Below are 26,330 nucleotides of genomic sequence, written 5' to 3'. Positions count from 1 at the left end.
TAATTAGGTTAACAATGATCTGTCAGATAATTTACTTTAAATATTTCTTAGTAAATTTCAAAACCCTCCATGGCTGCATCTTAATAATTCTAATGATTACACTTCTTTTAAACTTTAAAACAACTTTGTTTTAACCAATACAACAGCATGCTTTATATATCCTCGTCACAATCTACAACAATTATGTCTCTAACAATGAATGTCCATTTAGAGGATTCTTTTGGTTGTAAATCTTGGAAGAGATTTTAATGAATCATAACTGTTATTCAAAACATTAACAGAGTAGTATGAGTATGGGCATTGCATGCAATTTCTAATGTGCCTACTTTTCATTTGCATAGGATGAGTATGAAGAGGACAAAGTGGTGGAAAGCCTTGATGAGGGGCAGAGTGAAGCCTATCCTCACATACAAGATGGGGAGGGGCATGGAAGTTTACAATGTCAACAGATCTAAAGCTCAATAAAATTAGCAACATGCAGGGAAGTTAAAACTATAGTGGAGGATGTTCCTTTTCCAGGTGGATCATCAAAATAAGTGGTCCTTCTTATTGTCACTCATTCTGGTGATATGTTTACAAAAGGCCATCCTGCTCGTCCCCATTTTCACTTGATGGTGGTGAGTCAAGCACAGTGGAAAATTTGCAAATCCTTTGGAAAGTAAGCATGTATGAACGATGCAAACGCTCTCGCTTAATAGGCATTCCCTCTCAGCAGCTGGAACACTGTTGTGCATGTAAATTTTTTTTCTTCAAAGGTGGCAGGTCTTTTCAAAAATTCACAAAAAATCCTCCACACTACCTTTAACTCAGAAAGGACAGGTTAATACAACAGATGATTTTTTTTTTTTTTTTAGTGTCGGCTGCTTTTTTCCCACCTGAGGTCCAGTTTCACACACAATGTGCTTGTAAACCTGCATATCTCTTGTTTCTGCTATTTTTCATATATCCATTACTGTAAAAACATCCACAGCTGTTATCTCCATTTGTTTTATTTTCCTTATTTTTATACACTTTCCTAAGGTGCACATTGTCTATTCTTTTCTAAAATCTAGCACAGTTCACACCCATTTTGTCTTTTATTGACAAATTAATATACAACGGCAGGCTGAGCATTTCTGTTTTTATTGAAAATATAGGAACCTGTGCATAACCAAAAAGAGGCAAAAAGAGGCATTTACACATGGTCAAAACCATCCCACTATACAGATATATAAATAATGTTCATGAAAATAGACAGCTTGCTGATAAAAAATAAAGCTCCAGTGATGTGCACAATCTGTTTTACAAGCAGCCCAGGAAAATACGGAAGCTTTTTTTTTTTTTTTTTGCTGTACTTCTGCAAAAAAGCACAACAAAGGCTAACATGTATGTAACCATCTTTGGTGTCTGACATTTTTTAAATAAGGAAGCGCTATTCCCAATCGCTTCCAGGAATGCTAGCTTTACAGTTTGCACAGTCAATAAGGAGTATAGCAGCCAAATTCAGGTAATTTAAAAGAAGTGTTGCTTTTTTTTTTGTAGGGAACTAAATGACTGTTAACACAAGACTGTAACATGCAGACAAATTCAAGACAGCCTGCTCATTCCATCCCTATTATTTTACACTGGTGCCCAGATTATTGCACCTTGTCCCCTATATAAGAATCCCCAATTTTTAAGGAGAGATCTGCAGAATATTAACAGCATCATGAAACTTCCAGGTTTATGTTGGATTTACACCTTTGTTTAACTTGCACTTAAGCTCTGGAACTTTTCCCGTAAAGTCTTAACTAGGTTACTATCTGAGGACTTCCCAGAAATCTGAGACTTCATGCTGTTAGGAAGATCATTGAGGTGCCCGTCTCCATCTTGTATTCTGTCACACAAAGAACAAGTCCGCACAGCTTCCTGAAGGTTCTGTACTTCATGCAGAGGGGCAGATCCAAGCATATGGTCCAAGGAGCTCCACCTGCACAGCAGGGAGCGCTTCTTTTGCTGAGGCCAGTCCTCTACCACTAGACAGCTCTCACTGCAGTCTGTAGAAGCTATATGGAGATCTGAGGAGCTTCTGTACTTATGAGAGGTGCGGCTCTTTATCCTTTCTGGTTCTGTGCAGCTGCAGTTGGTTTTTAGAGAGTGAGAGATGTGCGAGTATTTGGAACGCAGTTCCTGGACGTGAGGCCAGTGGAAGGTCTCGGACTGAGGACTGTGTGGGGATGTTAAGGAAGCCTGGGAGCTTCCTGGAGAGGCTGCTTGCTGGTCTGAACTTGGAGAACAAACTTCACTGATGATCTCCTGGTCACAATGGTTCAAATGCAACCTTAAGTTAGGTTTGCCTGCAAAAAAATGCCAAACAAAAAACAGACAAAATACAAGGGTTTTACATTGGTTTTCTAATTAGAAAGAACTAGAGGCAGGATTCTGCATGACGAATGCATATCTTTCAGTAAGCATTCATATACCTTTAACTTTTTCACATTTTGTCACAACAGGAACTCTTTTCTCCTTCGTTAGTGTTTCATTAGAGAACCTCAGTAAACAAACAAAAACTGTCTTGTTAAAGTGAATATGTGGTAAAAAAAAACAAAAAACGTTGAAGACATCATCCTATGCTAAAAAAGCTTCCTCCTGTTTTAATGCACAGTCCTCCTCCAGGACAGGGAAGAATGGAGAAGTAGGCAGGAAGGAGTTTATAGCTAAGCAAATAATCAGAGGTTCACCTTTCATTAGGAAAACAACCATAAACATGAATCCAAAGCAACAAAACATCAGATTAAATCATAGAAAGTTAACATTCAACATTAAAACTGAGGCTAACAGATGCTCTTGATCCAATCTAATGGAGTTTAGGAATGGGTAAACATTTCAGCATCTAGACATGCAACGTCGTTAGAGACACAACCCAAACTATCTGTAGGTTTAACAGCAACAAGAAATAAGTCTACAAAGTATTCAGTCTGATGGGCTGCAGAAAATAGACAAATATTACACATATGAATGTGGCAAACATTTGATCAGAATTTTTTTTTTTGTTATTTTTTTTCTGTGTGACAAAATGTGAGGAAGTTCAGGATGTATGAATACCTCTGAAGTTGTCTAATATGTCGATGAGGTTCTGTTTACCCGTTTTCCTCAGCGTGTCCTCATGGACAGCGGCTCCACCTTCCTGGTTTGCGTTGAGTCGGCTCCTCTGCCACACCATCGGCCTGTTGTTTTTAATGCGCTGACTGTACTGACGAGCCAGTTTGAACACCTTGCTTTTCATCCTCCCCATGTCCTGCAGAATCTGGTCTTCATCTATGGTGGTTTGGAAGCTAATGCTCTTTGGTAAATGGCTGGGGTGGAAGTTTTCGCTCTCCGGGGACTGACAAGGGCTCCGGTCCTGAGCAGAACTACACTGTTCTGTGGGGAGACTGTTGGAAGGTGTTGGTGTTGATCCTGAGCATGTTTCTGTAGCAGCACTTGTTTCAGGCTCTTCTTCTATCAGCGATGGTTGATCGCTGGTTTCGACCTGCAAATTGTCTAAGCTTATCTGAACTCTTTGGTCGTCTTCTGTGGCCTGTTTTACTTCCTGGATCTCCTCCTCACTTTCCATAACTTCCCAAACTTTCAGCATTTCAGACGAAGGCCTAAACTCTTCTTCTGCACCAAGCGATTCAGTGAAGCTATTAGATCGAACTTTGGCTTCAACTGAGCTTTGAGGTTCACGTTTTTTACCCTTTTCTAACCTTGGAAGATCAAAGACTGACCAAGAAGTGGGTCTGTTTCGAGAGAGGCTCTTCCTGGTTATCGGACCCACCTTCTCCTTTGGGACATCACTCAGCTGTTTACTCAGGTGTCTTACCAGCCCAGCTGGAATGTAGGACAGACTCTCCCTGCGCTTGATGCTGAAGTTAGCATCTTGGTGCTCAGCATGTTCATAGTAACGCCTGATCTTATGGATAAGCAGGCGATCTTTTTTAGATAGAGTGGACCTGCGTTCTTCTTGACTCAAATCAGGCTCAGTATCGGACGGTTCAGACTGTGAGGCGTTCTGGGGTTCTGGTGTAGAGCTATCTAACATGTTCTGCGTCTGTTTCTCGACATCCAAGCAGGATGGGAGGTTTTGAAATGGTTGTTTTATTAATAGGGTTGGACTCTGGTCCTCAGAAACCAGACTGCTCTGCCGGGACAAACTGCTGATGACGTACTCAGTCTTGTCCAGCTCAGAGGAAGGCTGAATGCTTTGATTATCTGAAAACGCCTCCTCTTCCTCCTCGGAGAGCTCACTGTTTGTCAGCACACTCATTTCCTCCATCTGAAGACCTGAAGAGTCGCTCTCTCCCTCCTCCTCCACTCCAGTTTCTCTGGAGGTATCCAAAGATTCTGGGGTCTCTGTTTCTTGCTCAGAGGACTTTGTGGACTCAAAGCCCTGCAAGGTGTCCACCTCCAGCTGGTCGATTGATTCCTCTTGTTGGACACAGACTTGATGACACAGCTGCTGTGCATCGACCTAAAAAAAAAAGATTACAGTATTATCTAAAGAGAAAAGGCCTGTTTTAATGACTCTTTCCATCCCCCATTAGCTTAATAGTTCATAAAACCCTTTTAATTTTAACGTTTTCTGCTGCATGAATTTTATCTGAACTCCAATGTATGTCACAATGAGATAAAAACATCTAAATATTTAACAGGGATTTTAAGAGACAGACTGACAGAAAAAACAACTAATTTTGGAAAGAACATGACTTTTTTTCTCTCTACAAATAAGAATAGCAGAAAACTGTGGCAGGCATCTGCATTTACCCCCCTTTACTGACCCTTTATATCCCCAAATATCACTATCAGATCTTAGTTAAAAAATGGCTGTTCTGTGAAGGTGTCAAAGGTTTGTTGGAGGAACACACATCTTTATCAGGTACAAAAACAAAGAGGACAGGCTACAAATACAGTTGTGGAGAAGCTTAAAATAGGGTTTGGAAATTTAATAAGCTTTGAGCATATTGTAGCAATCTTCAGATAATGAACAGAGTGGAACGGGTCTGCAAACCTTCCAGCCATCAACCTAAACTGACAATTTGGTTAAGGAGAGTTTTACTATCAGACTATGTTAAACTAGAATGGAACAGACCACAGACACTGCACATAATCTAGAATACACCGTCCCAATGCGAAAACATGGTGATGGGAGAATCATGCAGTGGGGATGATTTTTTCGCAGCAATGGCAGAAAGCCTGGTCCTGCCTACAGCTATAAACACCTAAAACAACTGGTTAAAAAACAAAAAAAAAAAAACAGGTTTTTAACTGGGAAATTAAATGTTCTGATAACCTAACTAGAATATTTTTGGGAAAAAAAGACAAAAAAACATCAAAATTCATTTTATCAACAAAAAAAAATGCAGAAAACTTTCATTATGTTCTTCCCAATTCAAACTTGTGCTCTATCTCCATAAAATCCGATTAAAACACATTTGCTGTTCTAAAGAAACAAAACTTTGAACAGTTTCAAGACATCTGAATTGTGCAGTGTGCTTTTCTCAGTGTAATTTCTAAGAAAAACAACCTGTATGGCTGTTTGCATTCAGCTCTGCTTGGACAGTTTGAACTATTCCTCTGAAACGTTTATTGTTAAAACATTAACTGTATTACCAGTAGACTTAGAAACAGTCTCTGAACATCGGCCAATATATGAATGTGTTCGATTTATTTGTATATTTTACAGCCTTTCTGTGATCATGTGAAGCTCAAGCATTGTGACTCTACCAATTTCCTATTTATTATGAATATTTTGTTGGACTTGTTCTTTTTTAGTTCAAACTGAGACTCGTGAAATCACATGGGTCGTCCTTACAGTCTTCTGAAAACAGCACAACTCACCAGTAGGCTAAGTTTGAAATTTTATTTTTATGTGTTGCTCTTCTTTTTAAACTTTCATAGAGCATTTCATCATATTATTGATGGACAGCATTTAGGCATATATAGAGATTTCAAAATGAAAATATCAAACAAAATCAGAAATTACAGAAACATTAAAAAATATGTTTATCGCGTATGAAGTTTAAGTTAATGCTAAGTCCTCCAGTTCATAGGTCAGTATTGGTAGTAGCCCTTCCTATGACTCAGTACCCAAAAAGTAGCTCGAAGTCTCAAAAACAGTGACTCCTGATGTAACCAGAGGAAGAAAACCTCTATTGGCTTCAAAAATCACACATCCACCCTCCATGCATCCATGTTCATTTTTATCTCAGACTGGGTGAGCTTTACATCCATACTACACCTTACTGTACCTAGTGTGTTACTGCAATGGCTTTTGAGTTTGTCCACATATAATGTGTAACTTTTAAGCAAAATGTTTATTTCATAATGACTATAAAGACTCTGGATTATTCTTCGCTCGTTAGGCTGAGAGGTTTTCATCTTGCTCTTTTTCTTGTTTCATCAGTCACCCTCACACCCACACCATGGACTGTACTCCCTGCTGCCCTCTGGGAAGAAGCTTCACAGCATTCGATGCAGGACCAGCAGGTTTTGCCAGAATTTCTTCCCTGCTGCCATAAGACTGTTCAACTGTTGAAACTCTAATCGAGACCTAATCAAGAATCTGCATCGCACTGATAACATCATACTTGCACTATATGGTGAATCTACAAAACAGAACTTAACTCAGTGTTTCTAATGCATTTTGAACCATATCTATTTGTTTATTTTTGCACTGCACTGAACCTTCCACATCAATGCCTTTTGCACCACGTCTTTCCTACACTTTACATTTTGATCACTGCTGCACTTTACAAATGGTTCATTTTCACTGCAATGCTGCTCATTCACTGTCGAAAAAGCTGTAGGTATCGTAATTTTGTTTTGTATACACTTCGTGTGCACAAAATGACAATAAAGATTGTCTAAGCCTATGATGTCACCCTAAACTATTATTTTAAATCTGTATCCAGGTGTTGCCTGCTAATCTTGAGCTCCTGAAATTGCAGCTTGGAGCTGTTTGCCAGAGATAATTTTCACTCAGTTCAGATGCAGAAGCTGCAGAGGAGAGCTGACCACTGCACAGCACTTTCCATGAGGTGCTTTCATTTCCAGCATAATAAATCTACAACATTTAGGGATGATTCAACTCTGCTCACAATAAAGGGCATGTATTCGGTAGGAATTCAATTTTTACATCCAATGTGGTGCTGAATCATCTGGCATGAATGCGAAGAAATAACAATAAAAATAGTGAAAGATTTTTTTTAAATGAGCTCAGTAACAACTGTGGGGAAAATCTTTAATAGAGTGAATGTGTGATAAATGTGGCCTTAGATATTTGGTGTGGAAATGAGGTTAAAAGGATGCAGGCATAAATGTTATATTGGTCTTTTGTGAGCACCTGAGCGCCGACAGTTTGTTTCACAGAGATATCCTCATTGTTTTCCTCCCCTCTGCAGGTTTCAGCCTCCTCCATCAGGGCCACATTAAGCTCCTCATTCTGATCATCCTGAAAAGGGACAAAGCACAGGATTATGTCACAAGTCTTTTTAGCCAAGGTCAACATTTTATAAGCTTTATGACTTAATCTTTGATGTCAAGGAATGAATGACAAACAACTTTCTACAGTTTCAACATAATTAGTAGAAAAACTTGGAAAAAAAAAAAAAAGGAAATCGTCCATCTTAAAATTTGTTAAAATAATACAAAAAAGAGGAGGGCATTTTTATTTAAAAATCTGTTTCTTGATATAATGAATTGGTGAATTAATGGATCTAAAAAAAACTTTAGGTTAAAGTACCATTTTTGGTCACTTCCATCTACCACCTATCGAATGGAATACCCTCCCATCCGTCAGTGAGTTCTAGAAGCACAAGTTCTATATCCAGCCATTCAGCAGAGATACTGCTATCTGGCTCTACATGACATTTAGGCATTTGACCATTTAGATGAGCCCTTGGATGACATTTTAATTACTGTAAATTAAAATGAATAAAAGAACTAAAAGAGTAAAAAGGTGCCTGTATCAGCATTAATGATCTAAGGGGTTTATATTGACAAAAAAAGTCTTACCCCCAGGAGCTAAGCGGATTAGCTGTTTTTTTTTTTATTTTTTTAATGAATTTTTTATATAAGAACTTTTGTTATTTTTTTTCACATATGATAATAAATTGACCTTGATTTCTTCAACCAAAATATATATATTGGTTGAATTTTGCAAAAGGATAAAGGACAGTTAATCTGTAGATTATTTTTTCCATGAATCGATTAAAATCGGATAGCAAAAGGTTCTTTAAGAAGACGTTTTGCAAAATTAAAGCAGTTGAAACTAAAACCTTTTTCACTTGAGGAGTTCTGGATAGAGCATACTGACAGAAGAACAAGTTTTTTTTTTTTTTATTATCTAAAATGCTTACTGCACTATATGGGTCGCTCTGTCAGCTAAAGGCATGTTTTACAGTCTCTATACTCTAATTAATTTGATTATTAAATTAGTTGATGATTAGTTCAATGATTAATCACAATTAATCTGATTAATTGTTTCAGCCTCATTTCAAAATATTTCACAGAGTTAACTGAGACAATGGTAATCAGAAAGACGAAATGTGGAAAGTCTCTCCACTGACACCCTATTCTATTCAGAATACATTTTATTGTTTCCAGACCTCCTTATGTTCTTTGCCCATCATATCTATCATAAATGTCAGTTCTGAATGGGCCCCTCAGGATGTTTGAGTCTGGTTGCAACATGATCATATAGCTGCCATTTTAGATACCGTTTTATTTTATCCGTTTCTAATAAGCTGCCAATTTTAGGGGTATTTCAGCTTCTTTTTACTTAGTCTCATTACCATGTATAAATATTTTCAATTTATGTATCATACTTTTTTAATAATTTTTTTTAAGATACTGTAGAACATTTTTCAAACATACTAATAAAATGTTTAAAACAAAAACATGTTTTAATAATGTATCATGACATAAAGTCACAACAATTGGGTTTAGAACATTTTTGTGCAATTTTTTAAAAGTTGTTTTTTTCTGGCTTAAGTTAGTTGGGTACTGATTACAGTCATTTAAAAATTTTGCAGTGTCACATATTACACAAAGTCAATCAGTGTCAGGCAGTAACGCCGTTAGTGGAAAATTATGAAAAGCAGGCAACGCATTACTAGTAAGAATCCATCTTTAGAATATTTTAACATGCATATAAGCCCTCCTTGTGTGGTGATTCCTGCCTTTAAAATAACCTCTTATCTCTGATATGTCAGGTTTTAAAGCATCAAAAGCAAATTACTTTTAATTTGTAAAAAAAAATTTCAGAACCTATCAATTTCTGTGAAAGTTTATCTTATGCACATTGGCTTTTATTCAGTTTATAAATCTAAAAAGCCTTTAAGTATAAAATCAAATGTCTAAAGTAGTTTTAACTTTAACTGCATTACAACTTAAATGTTATTCTTTTATTCAGTGTGATGATTACTTGTTAAGATAACTGTAAAAACTATCATTGAACAGTTTGGCTCCAGCAGTAAATGGTTGGAATTTTTTTTATAAAACATAAATAGGCTGAAAGAAGGTGACTTAAAAAAGAAAAAACAGAAACTCATTTTAGGTGGTTGTGGAGCTTGTTCTGTGAGAGTAATAAAGGGACAACTGTAACTCGTCTTGGTCCAGTTCTCCTCCAAGATCAAAGCAAGAACCAGAACCATTAAAACACTTTTTTTCCATCTGGCTATTGAGGGACAGATGCACTCTAAATAAATATTGGATCTTAATCCGTTTAATATTTAAAATAATCATTCATACTGTAGCTCAAATTACCTCTTTTAATCAGTGTAATAGGTTTAGCATTTCTGTGTGTGGCTTTGTTAATCAGTGCATTGTAGATTTTAGGTTGAATGATAATTAATTTTATAATCCACTTAATCAGTGATTGCTAGTTTCTTCATTTGATCATTTTAAATCTAAATAAATGTATATTCCTGAATAATATACAAAAGTCATCTGAAATATGCCCTGATTGTTTATCTTTGCTTGATTTAAAAGGTGCAGAGTTCCTCCTTCAGACTGACAACGATAGAATATGAGACCAACTGGTTTATAAATATTTATAAAACATAAATATTACATAATAATGCAAAATCTACACTGAATTGAAAGTCTTCTGTTTAAACAATGTTTATTCATTCCTATTTAGAAAACAGAGAGGCTATAGCAGTTAACCTCCAACAGAAAAGACATTTAGAGGGAAAATATTCAGTAATATGGTTATTAAGGGGGGAAAAACTCCCTGCTATTCTGATTAGCTTTAATGAGATGGCTTCATTAACCTTTGAAGTCAAACACAATTTAACAGAGAATATCAAGATATTAACTGTCATGCAAATGCAAACATGATCTTACTGTAACAATGGAAGTCATCCTACCATAAATAGCTAATAAATGCAAGCAACAACACATAAAACACATGCAATAAAAAATGTAAAGTAAGATGTAAACTGGTATGATTTAAAATCTAAAAGAAAAAAACAACATGCATTTTTTTTTTTGAATGCCATTTATGTATAATTAGGCATCAAGACAAGGTGTTTATTATGTGGATTATAAAGGAGGAATAAGAGGGATGGAGGATGAGAGCCAGTGTGGGAGACAGAGCGATGTATTAGTTTTGGTTAGCCATTGGGATGGAGCAGGAAATGGGCGACCCGTAGGTGGAAGAAACCCTCACCGTTGTGAAGTGAGTAGAAAGCAAAGCCCTGGCTCTAAAGTGCCAGCAGGAGATGGCTGCCAGCACCGAGCTGGCAAAGTCGGCTACCTGGTCGTCCCCCATCAGCACATCCTCTTTGAAACTCTCCCCCTCTTCTATAGCATTCTCCTGCTGCAGCCCCACCTCTCCCTCTCTGGGTGAAGAGTCAATGTCAGCCGCATTTAGCCGCTCCAGAGAGTTCCTCAGATCCTCCACACCCGGCCTCTCACCCTGGGGCTCATCTAGACAGGGGCTCAGTGTGCTGACACTAGAAGCGGGCTGCAGGGAGCTCCTATCCCCCAGCAGTGTGCCTTCACTGTCTGCATGCTGTAGTGTGAAGTCATAGACATGTGGTTTGTTATTGCAAGGCATGTGCTAGAGCCAAATGACTGCAAGGCTGGAAATAGTAAAGATGTGTCGTCTATCAGCAGCAGGTGAAATCTGATTTCTGCAGGCTAAGAACAGAGGGTACGATCTGGGAGGTCTCAGCCTGGATGCAGCATTAGGAATGTTTTCAAATGCAAAACTAGAGTGGACATTAAATATGTATGAATCAATTCTTTAAAATGTAAACGACAATGAAACCAGGCTTTCACTGGCAAAAAAAAAAGTCCACACCCCTTGTTTTCACACATTTTGAGTGAATGTTGGGTGTTTATCCAAAAGGTGCTGCTAGATAAATACCTACTATCCACTTCGGTGAATAATATTCAGTTGCCCTAATATTTGGATCTGTATATCTGCAAACTTTAGCAAAAAAAACTAAACTACACTGATCTATCTTTCCCCCAAATTAAACAGTAGACAAAAAACCCACATTATTCTTACCCCAAATTCTGCAATTGAAATAGTGCATAGGCTTACACTGACAAGAACTGGAATTTTTTTGAAAAATCAATAAAAAAGACCAGATGGGAACTAGTCAGCGACGCCTCCAAGAGGCTGAAAGCAACACTAAAACAGCAGCAGGAATTACTGGTCTGTAGAGAATGTTTAAGCAACCTGCTCCATATCATTGCACAACAGAAGCTCGACATGCATCCAGATCTGGCTAAAATCTCCACAAACAGTGTGGAAAAATGTGCTACTGTCGACTGAAACCAAACTGGAAATTTTTGCGGAGATTTCAAACAGTACGTTTAGCACAAAATAACAGTTAACATTGATAACAGGCGTCCACCACTCACAAAGTAACCTGGTTCCCCCTCCCTGGAGCTATTTTATCAAGTTGCTAATTTTGTCTTTAATCTGCATTGATGTATAGCCAATATGTGGATTTTGTTTTAAACACTTCCCCTAACTGAAACCTTAGTACAGATGCTTTGTAATCTGACTGCAAACTGCTGATTTAATTTGAATATATTAACAAACTCGTACCGGCAAATCTGAATTTTCTGTCAAACTTGTCTGATTATCTAGGGCAGACAGAATGGGTGAACTGAACAGTGCGGAATGCTGCAGACTTCCATCCAATGATTCTTCAACAAACTACTACTTTAAGACTTTGCAGATCTCTGCAGCAAGGTGTTGCATTCTATAGTGGAATTCTATTGAATATATGTGACATTAAAGGTGAAAAGGAGCTTTAAAAAAAAAATTCTGGTTTCATTTCATAAAATCACAGAAACAGGATGTCTACACTTTTTTACAGTATATAAACTGTAGGTGTTAAGTTTAAGTAACTTTAGTTAAACTGCATTGCTACTTCTTGCAAAAGTGTACCAAGGATTAGTAATAGTCGATTTTAATAGCCTTAACTTACCTTCAAAACAGCTGCACAATGAACAAAGATGGAGGTGAAGGCACCGAGAAAAAAACAAACAAGAATATCAATAATAGGTCAGATATCATGTTCAATAAAATGTAGATCCTTTAATGCATTTAGGGATAAAGAGACAATCTCTGCTTCCACATCCAGGCAGCCATTAGTCTGCTTCAGACTCTAGGGAGGCCCTGTGATTAGGTAAATACCGATAAGTAGCATCTTGTTCTCTGAGGCTTTAACGGGACATGATGTAATTAGCCAGGAAGTGATGAGCTACTTCCTTACCCATATGAGAAGGTTTGACATGAAAATGGCTTGTTCATTACATCGTCTGGAGAAACTATCCTGGACAGGGAGCAAGAAAGACCGGAGAATGGGAATACAAATGTTTTCTGCTCTAATGACCAATCAATGAAAACGGAAGACACAGATCTGACGGGCAGGGCCCAATTTGAGAGCCGAAAAAGAGCTTCCGTGTGACAAAAGGCCTCGGCCGAAGCGACATATAATTAACTTCATTATGGGCAAGGTGGAGTGGGAGCGAGTGTGCGTGCCCGTTGAAATGTTTTCCAGGTTTCTTTGAAGGAGAACAAAGCAGTAGTTCAATAGAGATGTGAACAGCAGCTCTCACCCAGCAAAATAACCTCGGTGGCTGGAAGCTGATGTTTAACTGGACTGCACACTCAATAAGGGAGAACATAAAGCTGTGTTCATGAATCTGGCTGTAAAAACGCTGCAAAATACTAATTTTAAACAAACAAAATAAAATTAAAAAAAGATGCTCACCAGTGGTGCTCTTTATGATCTGTTTAGCTGGTTCTGAAATAATAGAAAAATAAAAGGGCATTAATATACTCCAAAAGGTGTTAAGCTAATAATCAGTTATTTTTGAGTGTTGTTCATTAAGAGATGGATATAACTAAACAAACCAGATCTCCTCCTCCCATTTCGTCCTTTAAGATGAGGGCTGTCACTCTGGAGGCAGTCTGCTTTCATCATCCTCTCTAGACTATTCTTTCCAGAATCTGAGAAATACATTATTACACTCATAGCTACAAAAACAACAACAAATTTCTCCATTTGGAGAGTATAAGCCAAAAAGTCTTGGGTGAATTAAAAATGAACAAGCTTTAAATATTCACAGGACATGAGCAACAACTCTGGTTTATTAGCTGCATCTGTGGTTGCTGTAGCAACAGTTAAATGATCCCTAACTGAACTAGGGATGCTCCATTAGCAACACTCACAGTTCAGGTTGTCCACAGTGGTGTCTTTTGCCTTCAAAGACAGAAGGTACAAGTTAAACTTTTCTTTCATAGATGGGGAAGAAATGCTCTGTAGAAGGAGGTTTACCTTCGGTGGTAATAAGGTGTTGTGATTCTCAAGAATGAGCCGCTTAATATGGTGGGACCACAGACGCTTCTCTTCAACAGACTTTGCCTAAAAGGATGGAAGGGAATTTTTATATTAAAAAATATTTTTTACAAAGTCCTCGATGCCCAGTTGCAAATACCTCTGTTGTTAATACTTTATACAACCACTTTTTCCTGAGGGGTTAAATATTAGTTTCCTCTATAAAATTGGAGCTGATAGTTTGCATAATCTTACCAGATGGCCTTCTATGGGATTAAGGACTAAACACTAATAAGTCAGCAGAATAAGGTTTTTGTGTCTTCGTTTGTTTCAGATCTAAATCCAGCTGAAAACTAAGTTTTCTGTTTCCACCATGTTTTGATTCAACATGACCTTTGATTTTAAAGCATTAATTAAATATTTCACTTGAATAAGATTTCGTGGGCCTTAAGATGGTCCTACAGGATAATAGGTCCTCCACCATAAGAAGAGCCGCTATACACTCACCGGCCACTTTATTAGGTACCCCATGCTAGTAACGGGTTGGACCCCCTTTTGCCTTCAGAACTGCCTCAATTCTTCGTGGCATAGATTCAACAAGGTGCTGGAAACATTCCTCAGGGAGTTTGGTCCATATTGACATGATGGCATCACACAGTTGCCGCAGATTTGTCGGCTGCACATCCATGATGCGAATCTCCCGTTCCACCACATCCCAAAGATGCTCTATTGGATTGAGATCTGGTGACTGTGGAGGCCATTTGAGTACAGTGAACTCATTGTCATGTTCAAGAAACCAGTCTGAGATGATTCCAGCTTTATGACATGGCGCATTATCCTGCTGAAAGTAGCCATCACAAGTTGGGTACATTGTGGTCATAAAGGGATGGACATGGTCAGCAACAATACTCAGATAGGCTGTGGCGTTGCAACGATGCTCACTTGGTACCAAGGGGCCCAAAGAGTGCCAAGAAAATATTCCCCACACCATGACACCACCACCACCAGCCTGAACCGTTGATACAAGGCAGGATGGATCCTAGCTTTCTTGTTGTAGACGCCAAATTCTGACCCTACCATCCGAATGTCGCAGCAGAAATCGAGACTCATCAGACCAGGCAACATTTTTCCAATCTTCTATTGTCCAATTTCGATGAGCTTGGGCAAATTGTAGCCTCAGTTTCCTGTTCTTAGCTGAAAGGAGTGGCACCCGGTGTGGTCTTCTGCTGCTGTAGCCCATCTGCCTCAAAGTTCGACGTACTGTGCGTTCAGAGATGCTCTTCTGCCCACCTTGGTTGTAACGGGTGGTTATTTGAGTCACTGTTGCCCTTCTATCAGCTCGAACCAGTCTGGCCATTCTCCTCTGACCTCTGGCATCAACAAGGCATTTCCGCCGACAGAACTGCCGCTCACTGGATGTTTTTTCTTTTTCGGACCATTCTCTGTAAACCCTAGAGATGGTTGTGTGTGAAAATCCCAGTAGATCAGCAGTTTCTGAAATACTCAGACCAGCCCTTCTGGCACCAACAATCATGCCACGTTCAAAGTCACTCAAATCACCTTTCTTCCCCATACTGATGCTCGGTTTGAACTGCAGGAGATTGTCTTGACCATGTCTACATGCCTAAATGCACTGAGTTGCCGCCATGTGATTGGCTGCTTAGAAATTAAGTGTTAACGAGCAGTTGGACAGGTGTACCTAATAAAGTAGCCGGTGAGTGTAGGTGATCTTTCTACCATCACCGATCAACATGAAGAAGAAAGGAACATCTTCTATATCTTTTAATCCATTTATTTCTCTTTGGAAATAATCATTATCTGTGGGAATTAAAAGCTTTTCAAAAATATTTCCCAGTTTGCAGAACCACCTGAGGTCTTTATTACTTTGCAGAAGAGAGGTGCTAGAGTTATTAAAACCTCTACAGAAAATTTTTGGGGGGTTTTTAAACATTTAGAATTAAAAAAATTCCAGTTTTCAGACTTAATTTCTAAAATGGTATATATTTGATAACAGAAGATTTTAAAACAAACGGAATCAAAAGCTGGCTTCTGAGCTTAGCAGCTATTTCACATGTTCTGGCATCAGGACAAACTTGGATTAAAATCTTTATAGCTTAGCTAAATCATGGACAGGATCATGCTAGATTAAACACTGATGCTTGATCAGAGATTGGGATCAGTTGAGCCCTTAATTTACAAAATTCCCCCAAGGCAAAAAAAGTTTTGAATAATTTGTTCAGCCAAACTCTGTTCAAAAACAGTTTAAAGCCTCCAGTAGAAATAAAATGATAAAAAAAAAAAAAATCTAAATGAGCCTGTATTTTCTAAAAGCAAATGTCATCTATGTAAAAATTAAGCAATGACATGAGGTAAAATCTAGAACTATATACAGGTATATGTTTTTCTAATTTCCATTTTCATTTAGTCTAAAAAAATACTTAAAATGTTTCTTTTTTCCCATACCTTTCCCATACCTCTCAAGACTATTCAAAATAAATGAATAAATAAAAATAGCTTATTCCAGAGGGCTCTCTACAGTCGTTAAAGAAGAACCTGAGTTATAGCAGGTTTACTATTACTATATAACCCTATTCTCTTTGGTGCATACATGAAGCATTAAAGTCAATAGACATTTTACCTAATTACAAACAGTAATCATAAAAAGCGAGTTAAATGGTTGCTTTAATGAATGCAGCACATCGCCTGCCTTCACACTTCTGTGCAGCTGGCAGTCCTTTCTAACCCAAGGACATTAAAGGCTGCAAGTGTCCCTAAAATGTCCGAAAGAAGCTCTGGTTTTTAAACTGTATATTACGCTTCATTATTCTGTTGCAAAGGGAATTTATTGCCTTGCAAATGCAAAAGATAAAGCTATAAAAAATATTACTCTGTAATAGAAAATTAATCTTTCAGTATGTTTAATTCACTCTGATAAAGTTACTAGATACTTTATATCCTTTTCATAATTATGTACTACTTTTTTATTTTCTATCATAAAATAATCTCAATAAAAACACTGAAGTTTGTGATTTTATCCCGACTTAAGGTGAAAGGTTTTAGAGGAATGCCTATTTTTACAAGGCTGAAATGAAATGGATCATTAAATTATTTATCGAGCACAGTGTCATTAAAATAATCTTTTATATTTTACTGTTTATTAGGCTGACGGCTTTGTTGCACTTACCTGTACAGTATGGGGTTGCTTGGGACGTTTGAAATGGATAACACTGAAGAGGAGAGGATCCTTGGCGTTGTCGAGCAGCATCAGGGTGGAACACTGTAACAGCAAATGATATGCAATGGTTGTCTTATTTTTCTAAATTTCTCTTCATATTTTAATATCAGTTCATCAGATTATTACTGATCAACATCATACCAATATGTGGATCTTGTAGACGTAGTGTTCCCCTCTTTTCTTGGTGATGAGGAGCATCTTTTCGAACAGGAACAGCGTCCGGGTGTTCTTAGCTCTCAGCATAGGAAATGTTCCCTCTAGCACCAGCTCCCCACAGGTAGTCAGGTCCGCACCCTTCCAATTGATCAGCAGAGATTGTATCTCCTTATGTAAAGAAGAAAAAAAAAATAATATAGAAACTTTCAGCCATGCTTTAAAAAAAAAGAAAGGTTTGAATTAAGATTTTACCACAAGTAACACTGATGCACCCCTAAAGCAGTAAAAAACAAAAAAGCAATGCTTGCATGTTTTGCTGCATGCAAGCATTGCTGTGTTATCTAACCTGCACTCTGACAGCATGCTCATGTTTCCTCTTCATGTCGTTGATGTACCAGGCCACTCCTGTCATGGTTTCTATCGCTTCCTGAATAACCTCATAGCCTTCTTCATCTGAGTCGTAGTGTTTGGCAATTTCCTTTAAGGACAGCGTGCATTAAAGGGGTTCAAATAAAAATTTCCCTTGCCTCAATTCTAACAACAAAAGCATCACTGATCATCAGTGAGGCTGGTCTTTACCTGCAGCAGTAGGTGATACTTCAGGATTCTCTGCACTGGCTTCAGAAGATAAGAACCCAAAGGGAGAGAGCGTTTCAGAGCAGCCTGCCGATCCCTGAAGAACTTTGCCAATGTTTTATTCCTCATGCAGTCAGTCAGTGTTGCTACTGAGCTGCAAGCAGCAAAGAATGGCATTTTGTAATCTGAGTGAAAAATGCTGCAAGTAAAAACATAATAAACCTTTTCAAAAATGTAAGATACCTACTTAGGATAATTGTTGCAGTATTTGGTGTAGATTTCAAAATATTCACTCTGGGGCAAACACAAATCAGACAATTATGGTCTTTGTTTGATAAAGATCCAGTGTCTTTGATTTGTAAAAATGCTTTTCCTCACCTTGTCAACAAAGCAATGAGCAATAGCCACGGGGTCATTCTCACACATGTCCAAACACTGCAGCAGCTCACTGAAGTAAATCAGGTTGATCAGAAACATAAAGCTTGAAAAGTTAAAGATGGAATACTAAAACAGAAATGTTCTTTCATATCAATATTCTTGGTTGAATAGGGTTTAAAGTCTTCCTACAATGTATTTTACCACAGAATTAATAAAGGTGATCACAAACTCAAAGCTCAAATATTGATGGATTTAGACGAGGATAAGACATTTTTATGCATTTTTGGGGATAAAATACATTTCAGTGTTCCTGTTTCTGACCTTTGGGCTTCTGACTTCTGGAGTTATTTGCTGCCACTTGGCAAGAAGAACCAGAAGCCTTTCAGAAGAACTGGATTTTAAAGATGTCCTGGAGTCATGAACTACGTTCAGAACTGCTCACTAAAATTTCCGTTCATTATTATTAGTCAAACAACCAGTAGGTGGCAGCATCTGCTCTTAAATACACTGAAACAACTACATAAGTACAAGTACAACCAAATGTTTTGCCTTTTCATCTGACTTGCACAATATAAACAGTACTATTTGTTCATACAGGTAAATAGCTCAGTATATTAAGTACAGTTTAAGTGCTTAGAAACACTTAAAAGTGTACTGGTGATTACTAGAGGACAACTTGTACTCTACACGGTACCACAGTGCTGTATACATATCTCTGGTTTCCCTTTGGGTAACCTCCTACACACAGGCTCTGTTGCAATACTAAAGCAAATACAGGGCAAGTATTCACCTGCTGATGTAAGTATTTCTTCACGGAAACAGATAAAGTAAAAGAGCAACATTTGATCTGATGTTTTTTTTTCCTCATTAGTTTCTGAGAGCTTTGGCATTAAAAGAAAGGCTCCAAACTATGAAGAAAGAGGACTGTCAATATTCCTTTGGCCTTGCAACATATTAAGCAACACAAAGATAGGATGTAGCATAACTAGGCTGCAACAACTCTTCCTCTTGATGTTCACCCATTTACCACCGAATTTCCTGTGGTGAGAGTCAACCAGGCTGCTTTTCTAACAATGAACTATGGGTAAAAATAAACAATCATCTGCTGCAGGATCAAACTGCAGGCAAATCATCCTGCAACACTCCTTATGCACGTAATCTGCACAAGGCTGCAGCATCAATCGTGCATATTTTACACTTTATTATCATAAACCATCTAAATATTACAGCTCTGTTCTTATTAGGAATGAGGATTTATTATTACCTGTTGAACTCATAGATGTCCTCTATATTTCCAAACAAGGCCATCACTTGCTCATGCCCAATGGGGAGGTTTCTCATATCGATAATGTGTGCCAAATAGTCCTAGAAAATAAGAAATTAAAGAGATCAGGAATGTACAGATTCCTATCAGAAGTGAGAGCAGGTAACTACAGACTGATGGTTTTCTAAATGCAGAGCAAGTCCAAGGTGGAATGGGCCCTGAGAAAAGTTGAATCAATGTAAATTAGTTAGAGAGGCAATGCTTACATGTTGTGCATTTAAGAAAGGATGTATAGTTGGTCAGTTAGGAATTTACAAAACAATCAGACCACTTGATTTTCCCATTCTTTAAAGGAAAAGACACAGGGATGAGAAATGAAAAGGTGGAGGCTGTAAATCAGTCGAGGTTTAGGTCATTTCCCCAACTTTTCTTCTTCCTATTGCAGCCATATCAAGTCCCCAGCATTAGGGTTCAGGTTTTATCGGTTATTCTAAGAAGCATTAAAAAAAAATAACTTGATAAAAAGTATTTAAAAGCAGCTGTCAAATCTTGACCCTGTTGGCAGAATGTTTAGAGAGACACTTATTAAGAAAATATAAAAATTTAAACTTGTAAGACATTGTTAATAATTATACAAAACAGATATTTTTCTAATTAATGAGTTGAATTTAACCCTTTCTTGATCTATACAACCATTAACAAGAATATGACAAGCAATTAAGGTTCTCTCGGTCTAAATTCAAAGCAAGATATATGCATCTTTTTCTTGTAATCAGATATTTTAATAAATTATGGATACAGGTGCACAACGGGCCAAGTCTTAAGTCAAATGTGATCAAAGTAAAGAAAACTATCTCAGATCTTAATATTGTGATCCCTATTTAGGACATAGAATGCTTAGAAAGTACAGAACATTAGGATTCTTGATTAAAACAAACAGACTAAGAAACTTTCTGCTGGTCGATGTTCAACCATCTCCCAAACATTACAGAAAAGTACTTTAAAATCATTGGTTAATCAAGCAGATTTGAAATAGAATCCAGGGATCTATAAACTGCTTGGATTACCTTGTTTCAATGATTTGCGATTTACTTTAGTTCTTTAAAAAGTGTTTTCATTTATCATCTTTTAAGTTAAGGCAGGGGCCACTCAGTGGCTCAGTGGTTAGCACTGCTTCCTTGCCGCAAGAAGCTTTGGCGTCCTCCCACAGTCCAAAACACATGACTGTTTTTAAATTCTCCTTAGGTGTGTGTTTATTGGAGGGTTTTCCTTTCCCTAAAGAACTCTGACATTTTTAACATCTTGCTTAAAATGTTATAATGAATGCTTTGATCCAAACCATTCCATTACCTGTCGTATGTTGCTACAAACCAAAGCTCTGCTCGAACCTTAGGTCTAATACCATTTAGACCAGGGGTGCTCAAGTCCAGTCATTTAAGAGCTACTATCCTGCAACTTTTTGATGCACCCCATTTTTAACACACCTGGATCAGATGAGTGGCTGGTTACCATGCCTCTGCTGGGCTTAATGAGGGGATTGAGCCTTTTGATTTAGGTGTGTTGGAGAAGAGATGCATCTAAAAGTTACAGGATGGTAGCTCTTGAGGACTGGACTTGAGCACCTCTGATCTAGACTGACAAGTGTTGAGGTCCCTGAAGAAGAAAAGCCCCCTCATTTCACCTGATGTGCCTCCATAGGGATGGTTTGATCAAGGTGATGTGCACTGTTAGCTTTCTGGCACATAGTGTTCCTATATAAACAGATCAACTTATTCCAGAGGTCCCCCAACTTTTCAGCTTCTGACTGACAAAGTGATACCAGGGCTGACTCATTGAGTATATAAAACATTTCAACAAAATCAATTAACCACTGATGTAATAATAATAATACAAACAGCATCAACAACCAAAGTGGTTGGCTCTGTCATTTTAAGTGATTCTTTTATATCTTTAAGAACTTTCGACAAGTTTTTATTGTTAATTCTTCGTGGTGATGTCAAAAACCCAACTGGTTGATTAAAGGACCCCAAGTGGGCCCCAAGTGGGGTCATGACCCCAGAAGCCAACTTTGGGAATCAGTGCTTTAATCCATGTTTGCTCAATCTCTTTATACAACCTGCATGACATGTCTTTGTGGCATTCTTTTAAAAAATCCATGTATAACCCCACTCATTTTTAAAAGACAGATTTGTGGAGAGCATGACTATCGTTTGGCAAGTCAAGCTGGGAGCCAAGTCCTTCATAACTTCAAATCTCTTTCCTGCGACAAGGATGAATGTTCTGCCTACTAACAGGAGGATTGGTCATTTAAAAACCTGTCAAACCATTTTTATCTGTGGATGACAGATTAAACCGATCTTCCCAGCTATTCTACAACTTTCTCCCTAACCTCTCTGCTGTGTTCTTTGGTCTTCATGATTGCATTTCTCCATCAAAGATTTTGCTGCATACATAGAGCAACAAGAGGAGAGAACATCAGGACAGATTATTTCCAATTTAAAAACATCCATCTCCCTCTGGACGTCCAGGGTTTATAAAAAGTTGATAAAAAATACCTAAAAATGCAGTAAGCATGCCAACATCTGGGATCCCCCATATTTTATTTGGTCAATGAAACACCTACGTGGCATGCAAACATCACCTAAAAAGGATTGGGGTAAAGGGAGGCTAAACAAATATGCAACAGCTAAATAAAGAGCATACAAGTAAACACTTTGCAGACACACGCAGCCTCTCAGAGAGCTGCAAACACCCGGATAGGCATTGAGTTACTGAACGAGCTGCAGCATAAAAATCTCCTGTGTGTGCATATATATGTATTTACATATGAAAAAAAATCCACCTTTGTCTTAAGCAAAACACATGTGACCTTTAGTGTATGAGAATAAAAGTCTTGTAACGCCTGGGGCAACAAGCTGTTCTTTATTATGGAGCAGGGAGGGTTGCAATACCGATATGGGTAATATAAATCATTTTGGAAGTGTTTAAAATCACACAGAGCAAAATCCAAACGAGCAGGCAAGTCTTTCTACACACCAGCAGCCAAATGATTGCTCTGGGTGTGTTACAGCCAGTTGTTGGGGACGTATTCCAGCATGTGGAATCAGCTGGGGTCAAACAGCTGCCTCTCATATCTGGATCCCACGGAAAAGGTTGAAACTGAGCCTGATAATGTGGATTGTAAAGTCAAATTAACATATTAAACAGCTGTTCGTGACTTCAGTGTCAGTATGAAGAGGAAGCTTTGATTTGGCTTAAAAAAAAAAAAAGAAACCCACAACCTCAAAATGAGAGGAAGTGTTTTCACATGTTTCTGATGGATCTAAGGCTAAGTGTGAAATCAGCTGCATGGAATCAAAATGACAGAAGACAGACTGTAATCCTAAAAGGACAGAGGCTTCGTTTATGCCCCGTCGGGTTCCCACACTATAGCCTGTGGAAATCCCAATTGCACTCGTTTCATCTGTGTTATTTCTTCAGCTGGTGGATAGATGGGGCTGTTTGTGTTGGCCCGGAGAGCCAGAGAGTTCAGGCGAGGCAGGAGCTTACAGCAGGGGCCTGTATGACCAAGACCAGACCAGACCAGGCTGCTGCTGCTGCTGTCAGCTAAAATAGTCACAAATCCTAGAAGTGTCTGTCAGGAGTGAGCCATTACTCAAACTGGATCCAGGGCAGTGCACACTCCTGGAGCAAATGGTAGACGCCAGCACCGTCTGAGACAAGGTGAGGAGGGGTGCTGGCTCTTTTACTGCCATTCAGTCTCAGAAATGCCTCACATGTTAAAGCCATTACCATTTTCAGACGCTGTAATGATCCTGAAAGGAAAAGTAAAGACCAATGGAAAAGGAGCTTTCTTTGCTGGAAGCAACTGCCAGACGCTACAAAAGGGAACAAAAAGGTGATAATAAAGTTGTAAGATCATTGCTGCCCCACTTCTTACTCTTCTCATCTTTCAAAGGAGATTTTTCCAAACTCAAAGAACACAAACCCAGCAACCAGTGATGTCTGCAGTAGGATTCCCAATTTACACTGAAATATGAGCATTTGTCCCATAAGCCCAGTCTACACAGACTGTAAACTTTCACTGTACAGTAAACACACACTGTTTATGAAACAGAGCCCATCCACATCATGAACTGCTCCTGGACTTTCATCTTTACAAACAAGAAAACCTGTAAGTAAGGAGAAAACAACGGCCAGATGTCTGTCACACATTTTTGTCCACTGGCTGATCTTTTTAGAAAGAGGGAAAATCATGCCGGGACTTTAAATGAAAAAGGAAAATCCACCAGAGGTTCCAAAACACTTTTAATTCACAAACAGCTGCCTGGAACACAGGAGACCTTATTCCCTTCCAGGGAACTGAGCTGAATCCCTCTACATCTGTACTTGGGTTTTCAAACTTGATATACAACTTTGAAAGAGCATTGGAGACACTATGTCATAGTTTATTGTAAATCGGGTACAAAAAACACAAAATACAGATGATTCTATTGGCTGTAATTCGAAATTCTGCATTCATGTGAATAGGGGGTCTTTCAAAACCATTTGTACCACAAAAAAATTCTCTGTATGAATTTAACTTATTGGAATTTTCATGGACAAACTAACATTAAATACAGCATAGCTATGAATTGTAGGCAAAATACGTTTTTGATTTCCAAAGCAGGCATTGGGTCCCCCCATTCTGACATCGCTAATTAGAATACAGTGCAGCCCATTTCCTTCAGATGCCAATTTTTAATAACTTGATTCTACCTTTATGTATCTTTATACAGCTATTCTGTGTTAAAGTTTTATGGGAGAATGTTGGGGACCAAACAGCTCGGTGGAGAACAAAAAATGTCATAATAATAAAGATAATATAATAAGTCTCTGGGATAAAGTTGAGGAGACCTCTAAAGCACCGTTAGATTTGGTTAAAAATCTACCTTACAAATGAAATGCAGAGCGAAGCATTAATATTTTGGGCTGATATTAGCCTTTTTCCTTGTGTTGGCTTTGGCTGATACATGCATCATCATCTTAAGGCATTACTTCTGAATGCATTAATGAATTAGAGAGGTCTCTAATTCATTAATGCATTCAGAAGTAATGCCTTAAGATCACATTAACCACATGTACAGTAGCTCCCTCTCTTTGCTATACATTGTTAATGTATTGTTTGTTAATGTTTCTTTTTTGTTTAAATTGAGGCTCGAGTAACATTTGTTACCATGTTGTAATATCAATCATGTAAATGGGAGGAAAAAAAAGCAATATTGGATTGAAAAATTGATTGGCACAACCTAAGATCTGCCAAAAATGGTCATCCACATAAGCTGACAGCCTGAGCAAACAGAGCAACTCTTCACATAGACAGAAAGTCAGTTTATGTGGGAGAATCTGGTTGCAGAAAACGCAGAAATTCTGCCTTTAACAGTGAAGTAGGAAGAAAGCCACAGATGAAGGAAAGCCTTATTTGGCTCTACTCATAAAGTGAACATAAAAAAAGTGTGGAAGACATAGCCAGATAACTTTATAACCTCTATATGTGGCAGAAAACCAACACCTCACAACACCTTGAACATCTTCATTCCAAACATGGTAGTGGCAGCATTATGACGTGTGATGCTTTCCTTTTAAGCATTGACAGGTGGAGATAGGTGGAGCTAAATCTAGGAGCCTGATGATTTAAAACAGATATCCATCTGGAGTATAAACGTTATGACTCACCTCCACGATGCTGCTCAGGTCTCTGACGTACATGCGCTCCGTCTCAATGATCTCCATGACAACACGGTCCACATAGGTCAGCTTTGGGTTAGGAGCCATTGCTTCTGGAACAACAGGCGAGGTGGTCACTTGAAGTAATTTACCCCTGGCAGGCCTGCTGGCAGAGGCGTTGTTCCGCTGGTTGCTGATCACAAAAGCTTCCAGATGCCTGCGCCAGCCGCCGACAGAACCTTTCAGGTGAGGATTCTGATTTCCAGTCTGCCTATTGGTGGTCTCTGTCGGGCTCAGTTCCAGGTCAATGTTTTCCTCGCTCTGAAGGGAAGTTGTGGTGGAGGATGGAAGGGCAACCGTACTTCCAAAAAGGCTTTGACTATCAGCAGATGAACCAGATGACAAGGTGGACACCAGGCTCACGGGACGCTGGCCCTCTCCGTCTAGTGGCTCCACACATACCTGGCTGTAATAGTCTGGACCCAAATCTATGTTATCCTTGACATGGTTGCAGGTGGAGAGGGATGAGGACAGCTGAGAAGATTCTGAGGACAGCACAGAGAGCAGGTTTCAATATCAGAGAACAGTATAACAAAACATCAGACAGAGGATTGATTAAAGGAGCAGAATGCAGGATTCAGGATCTGGTCACATTTACTGTGCCCCACTTGTTCGAATATCTTTAAAAAAAAAAACATTACGGTGCCACTGTTTTTTCTCTCTGGTCTTCAACAATCCTCATCCTTTTTTATCCTCCTCAAGATTGTCATCGCCTTGGAGTCTAGTTTTGCTAAGATGACAGAGCAGGGCAGCATAAGGTGACCAATATTTTGTATGCAGCTCTTTTCAAACATACAAATATAGACACGCATCTGCTAAAATTAAAGGCCAACTTCTCTTATCTTTCTGATTCTGGTTGGTGCCAAACAGAACTAAGGCTCTATGACATGCAGCATTACTTCCTTTACTATATGCAAAGTCATTACTAATCAAAGCAATAAAATTAAAAAAGTGTGAATTTGAGAATCAAAAACACAATAAAAGAATAAAATACAGCATAAAAATATAAGTATTAAAAGCCAGTGAATAAAAGTAAGTTTTGAACTGTGTTTTAAAATTTGGGTGTTAAGGAGCCTCACTAATGTGCAGTGGGAGGTTATTCCATAAAAGAGGAGCAGCGATAGAGAAGCGAATGTTGTTTAATGGT

General features: G+C 38.4%; 1 protein-coding gene across 5 annotated transcripts in view; it reads right to left on the bottom strand.

Annotated features, from left to right (window-relative positions):
- Window positions 1–1,272: 1,272 nt before the first annotated feature.
- The window catches only part of LOC119789539 (pleckstrin homology domain-containing family G member 3), a 47,706-nt gene continuing 22,648 nt past the window's right edge, over window positions 1,273–26,330 (bottom strand). For 3 of the 5 annotated variants that reach the window (XM_038294460.1, XM_038294457.1, XM_038294461.1), the window contains 17 exons: window positions 25,133–25,668; window positions 19,418–19,518; window positions 18,154–18,223; window positions 18,023–18,069; window positions 17,779–17,929; window positions 17,546–17,677; window positions 17,185–17,367; window positions 16,993–17,085; window positions 13,809–13,895; window positions 13,703–13,733; window positions 13,385–13,480; window positions 13,242–13,274; window positions 12,453–12,463; window positions 10,673–11,017; window positions 7,343–7,450; window positions 3,103–4,471; window positions 1,273–2,315 (listed from right to left, as the gene is read on the bottom strand). In XM_038294460.1, coding sequence (XP_038150388.1) covers window positions 1,726–2,315; window positions 3,103–4,471; window positions 7,343–7,450; window positions 10,673–11,017; window positions 12,453–12,463; window positions 13,242–13,274; window positions 13,385–13,480; window positions 13,703–13,733; window positions 13,809–13,895; window positions 16,993–17,085; window positions 17,185–17,367; window positions 17,546–17,677; window positions 17,779–17,929; window positions 18,023–18,069; window positions 18,154–18,223; window positions 19,418–19,518; window positions 25,133–25,668 — 3,983 coding nt within the window. In that variant the 3' untranslated portion in view covers window positions 1,273–1,725. The remainder of the gene's footprint in view (window positions 2,316–3,102; window positions 4,472–7,342; window positions 7,451–10,672; window positions 11,018–12,452; window positions 12,464–13,241; window positions 13,275–13,384; window positions 13,481–13,702; window positions 13,734–13,808; window positions 13,896–16,992; window positions 17,086–17,184; window positions 17,368–17,545; window positions 17,678–17,778; window positions 17,930–18,022; window positions 18,070–18,153; window positions 18,224–19,417; window positions 19,519–25,132; window positions 25,669–26,330) is intronic. The other 2 variants (XM_038294458.1, XM_038294462.1) reach the window with 2 other exon arrangements.

Source organism: Cyprinodon tularosa, unplaced genomic scaffold (genome assembly GCF_016077235.1).
Source record: "Cyprinodon tularosa strain WSP-4 unplaced genomic scaffold, ASM1607723v1 ctg340, whole genome shotgun sequence".
In the NCBI taxonomy this organism is placed as follows: Eukaryota; Metazoa; Chordata; class Actinopteri; order Cyprinodontiformes; family Cyprinodontidae; genus Cyprinodon; species Cyprinodon tularosa.
The sequence above is the reverse complement of the archived record's forward strand: the minus strand, read 5'-3'. Positions and strand labels throughout refer to the sequence as shown.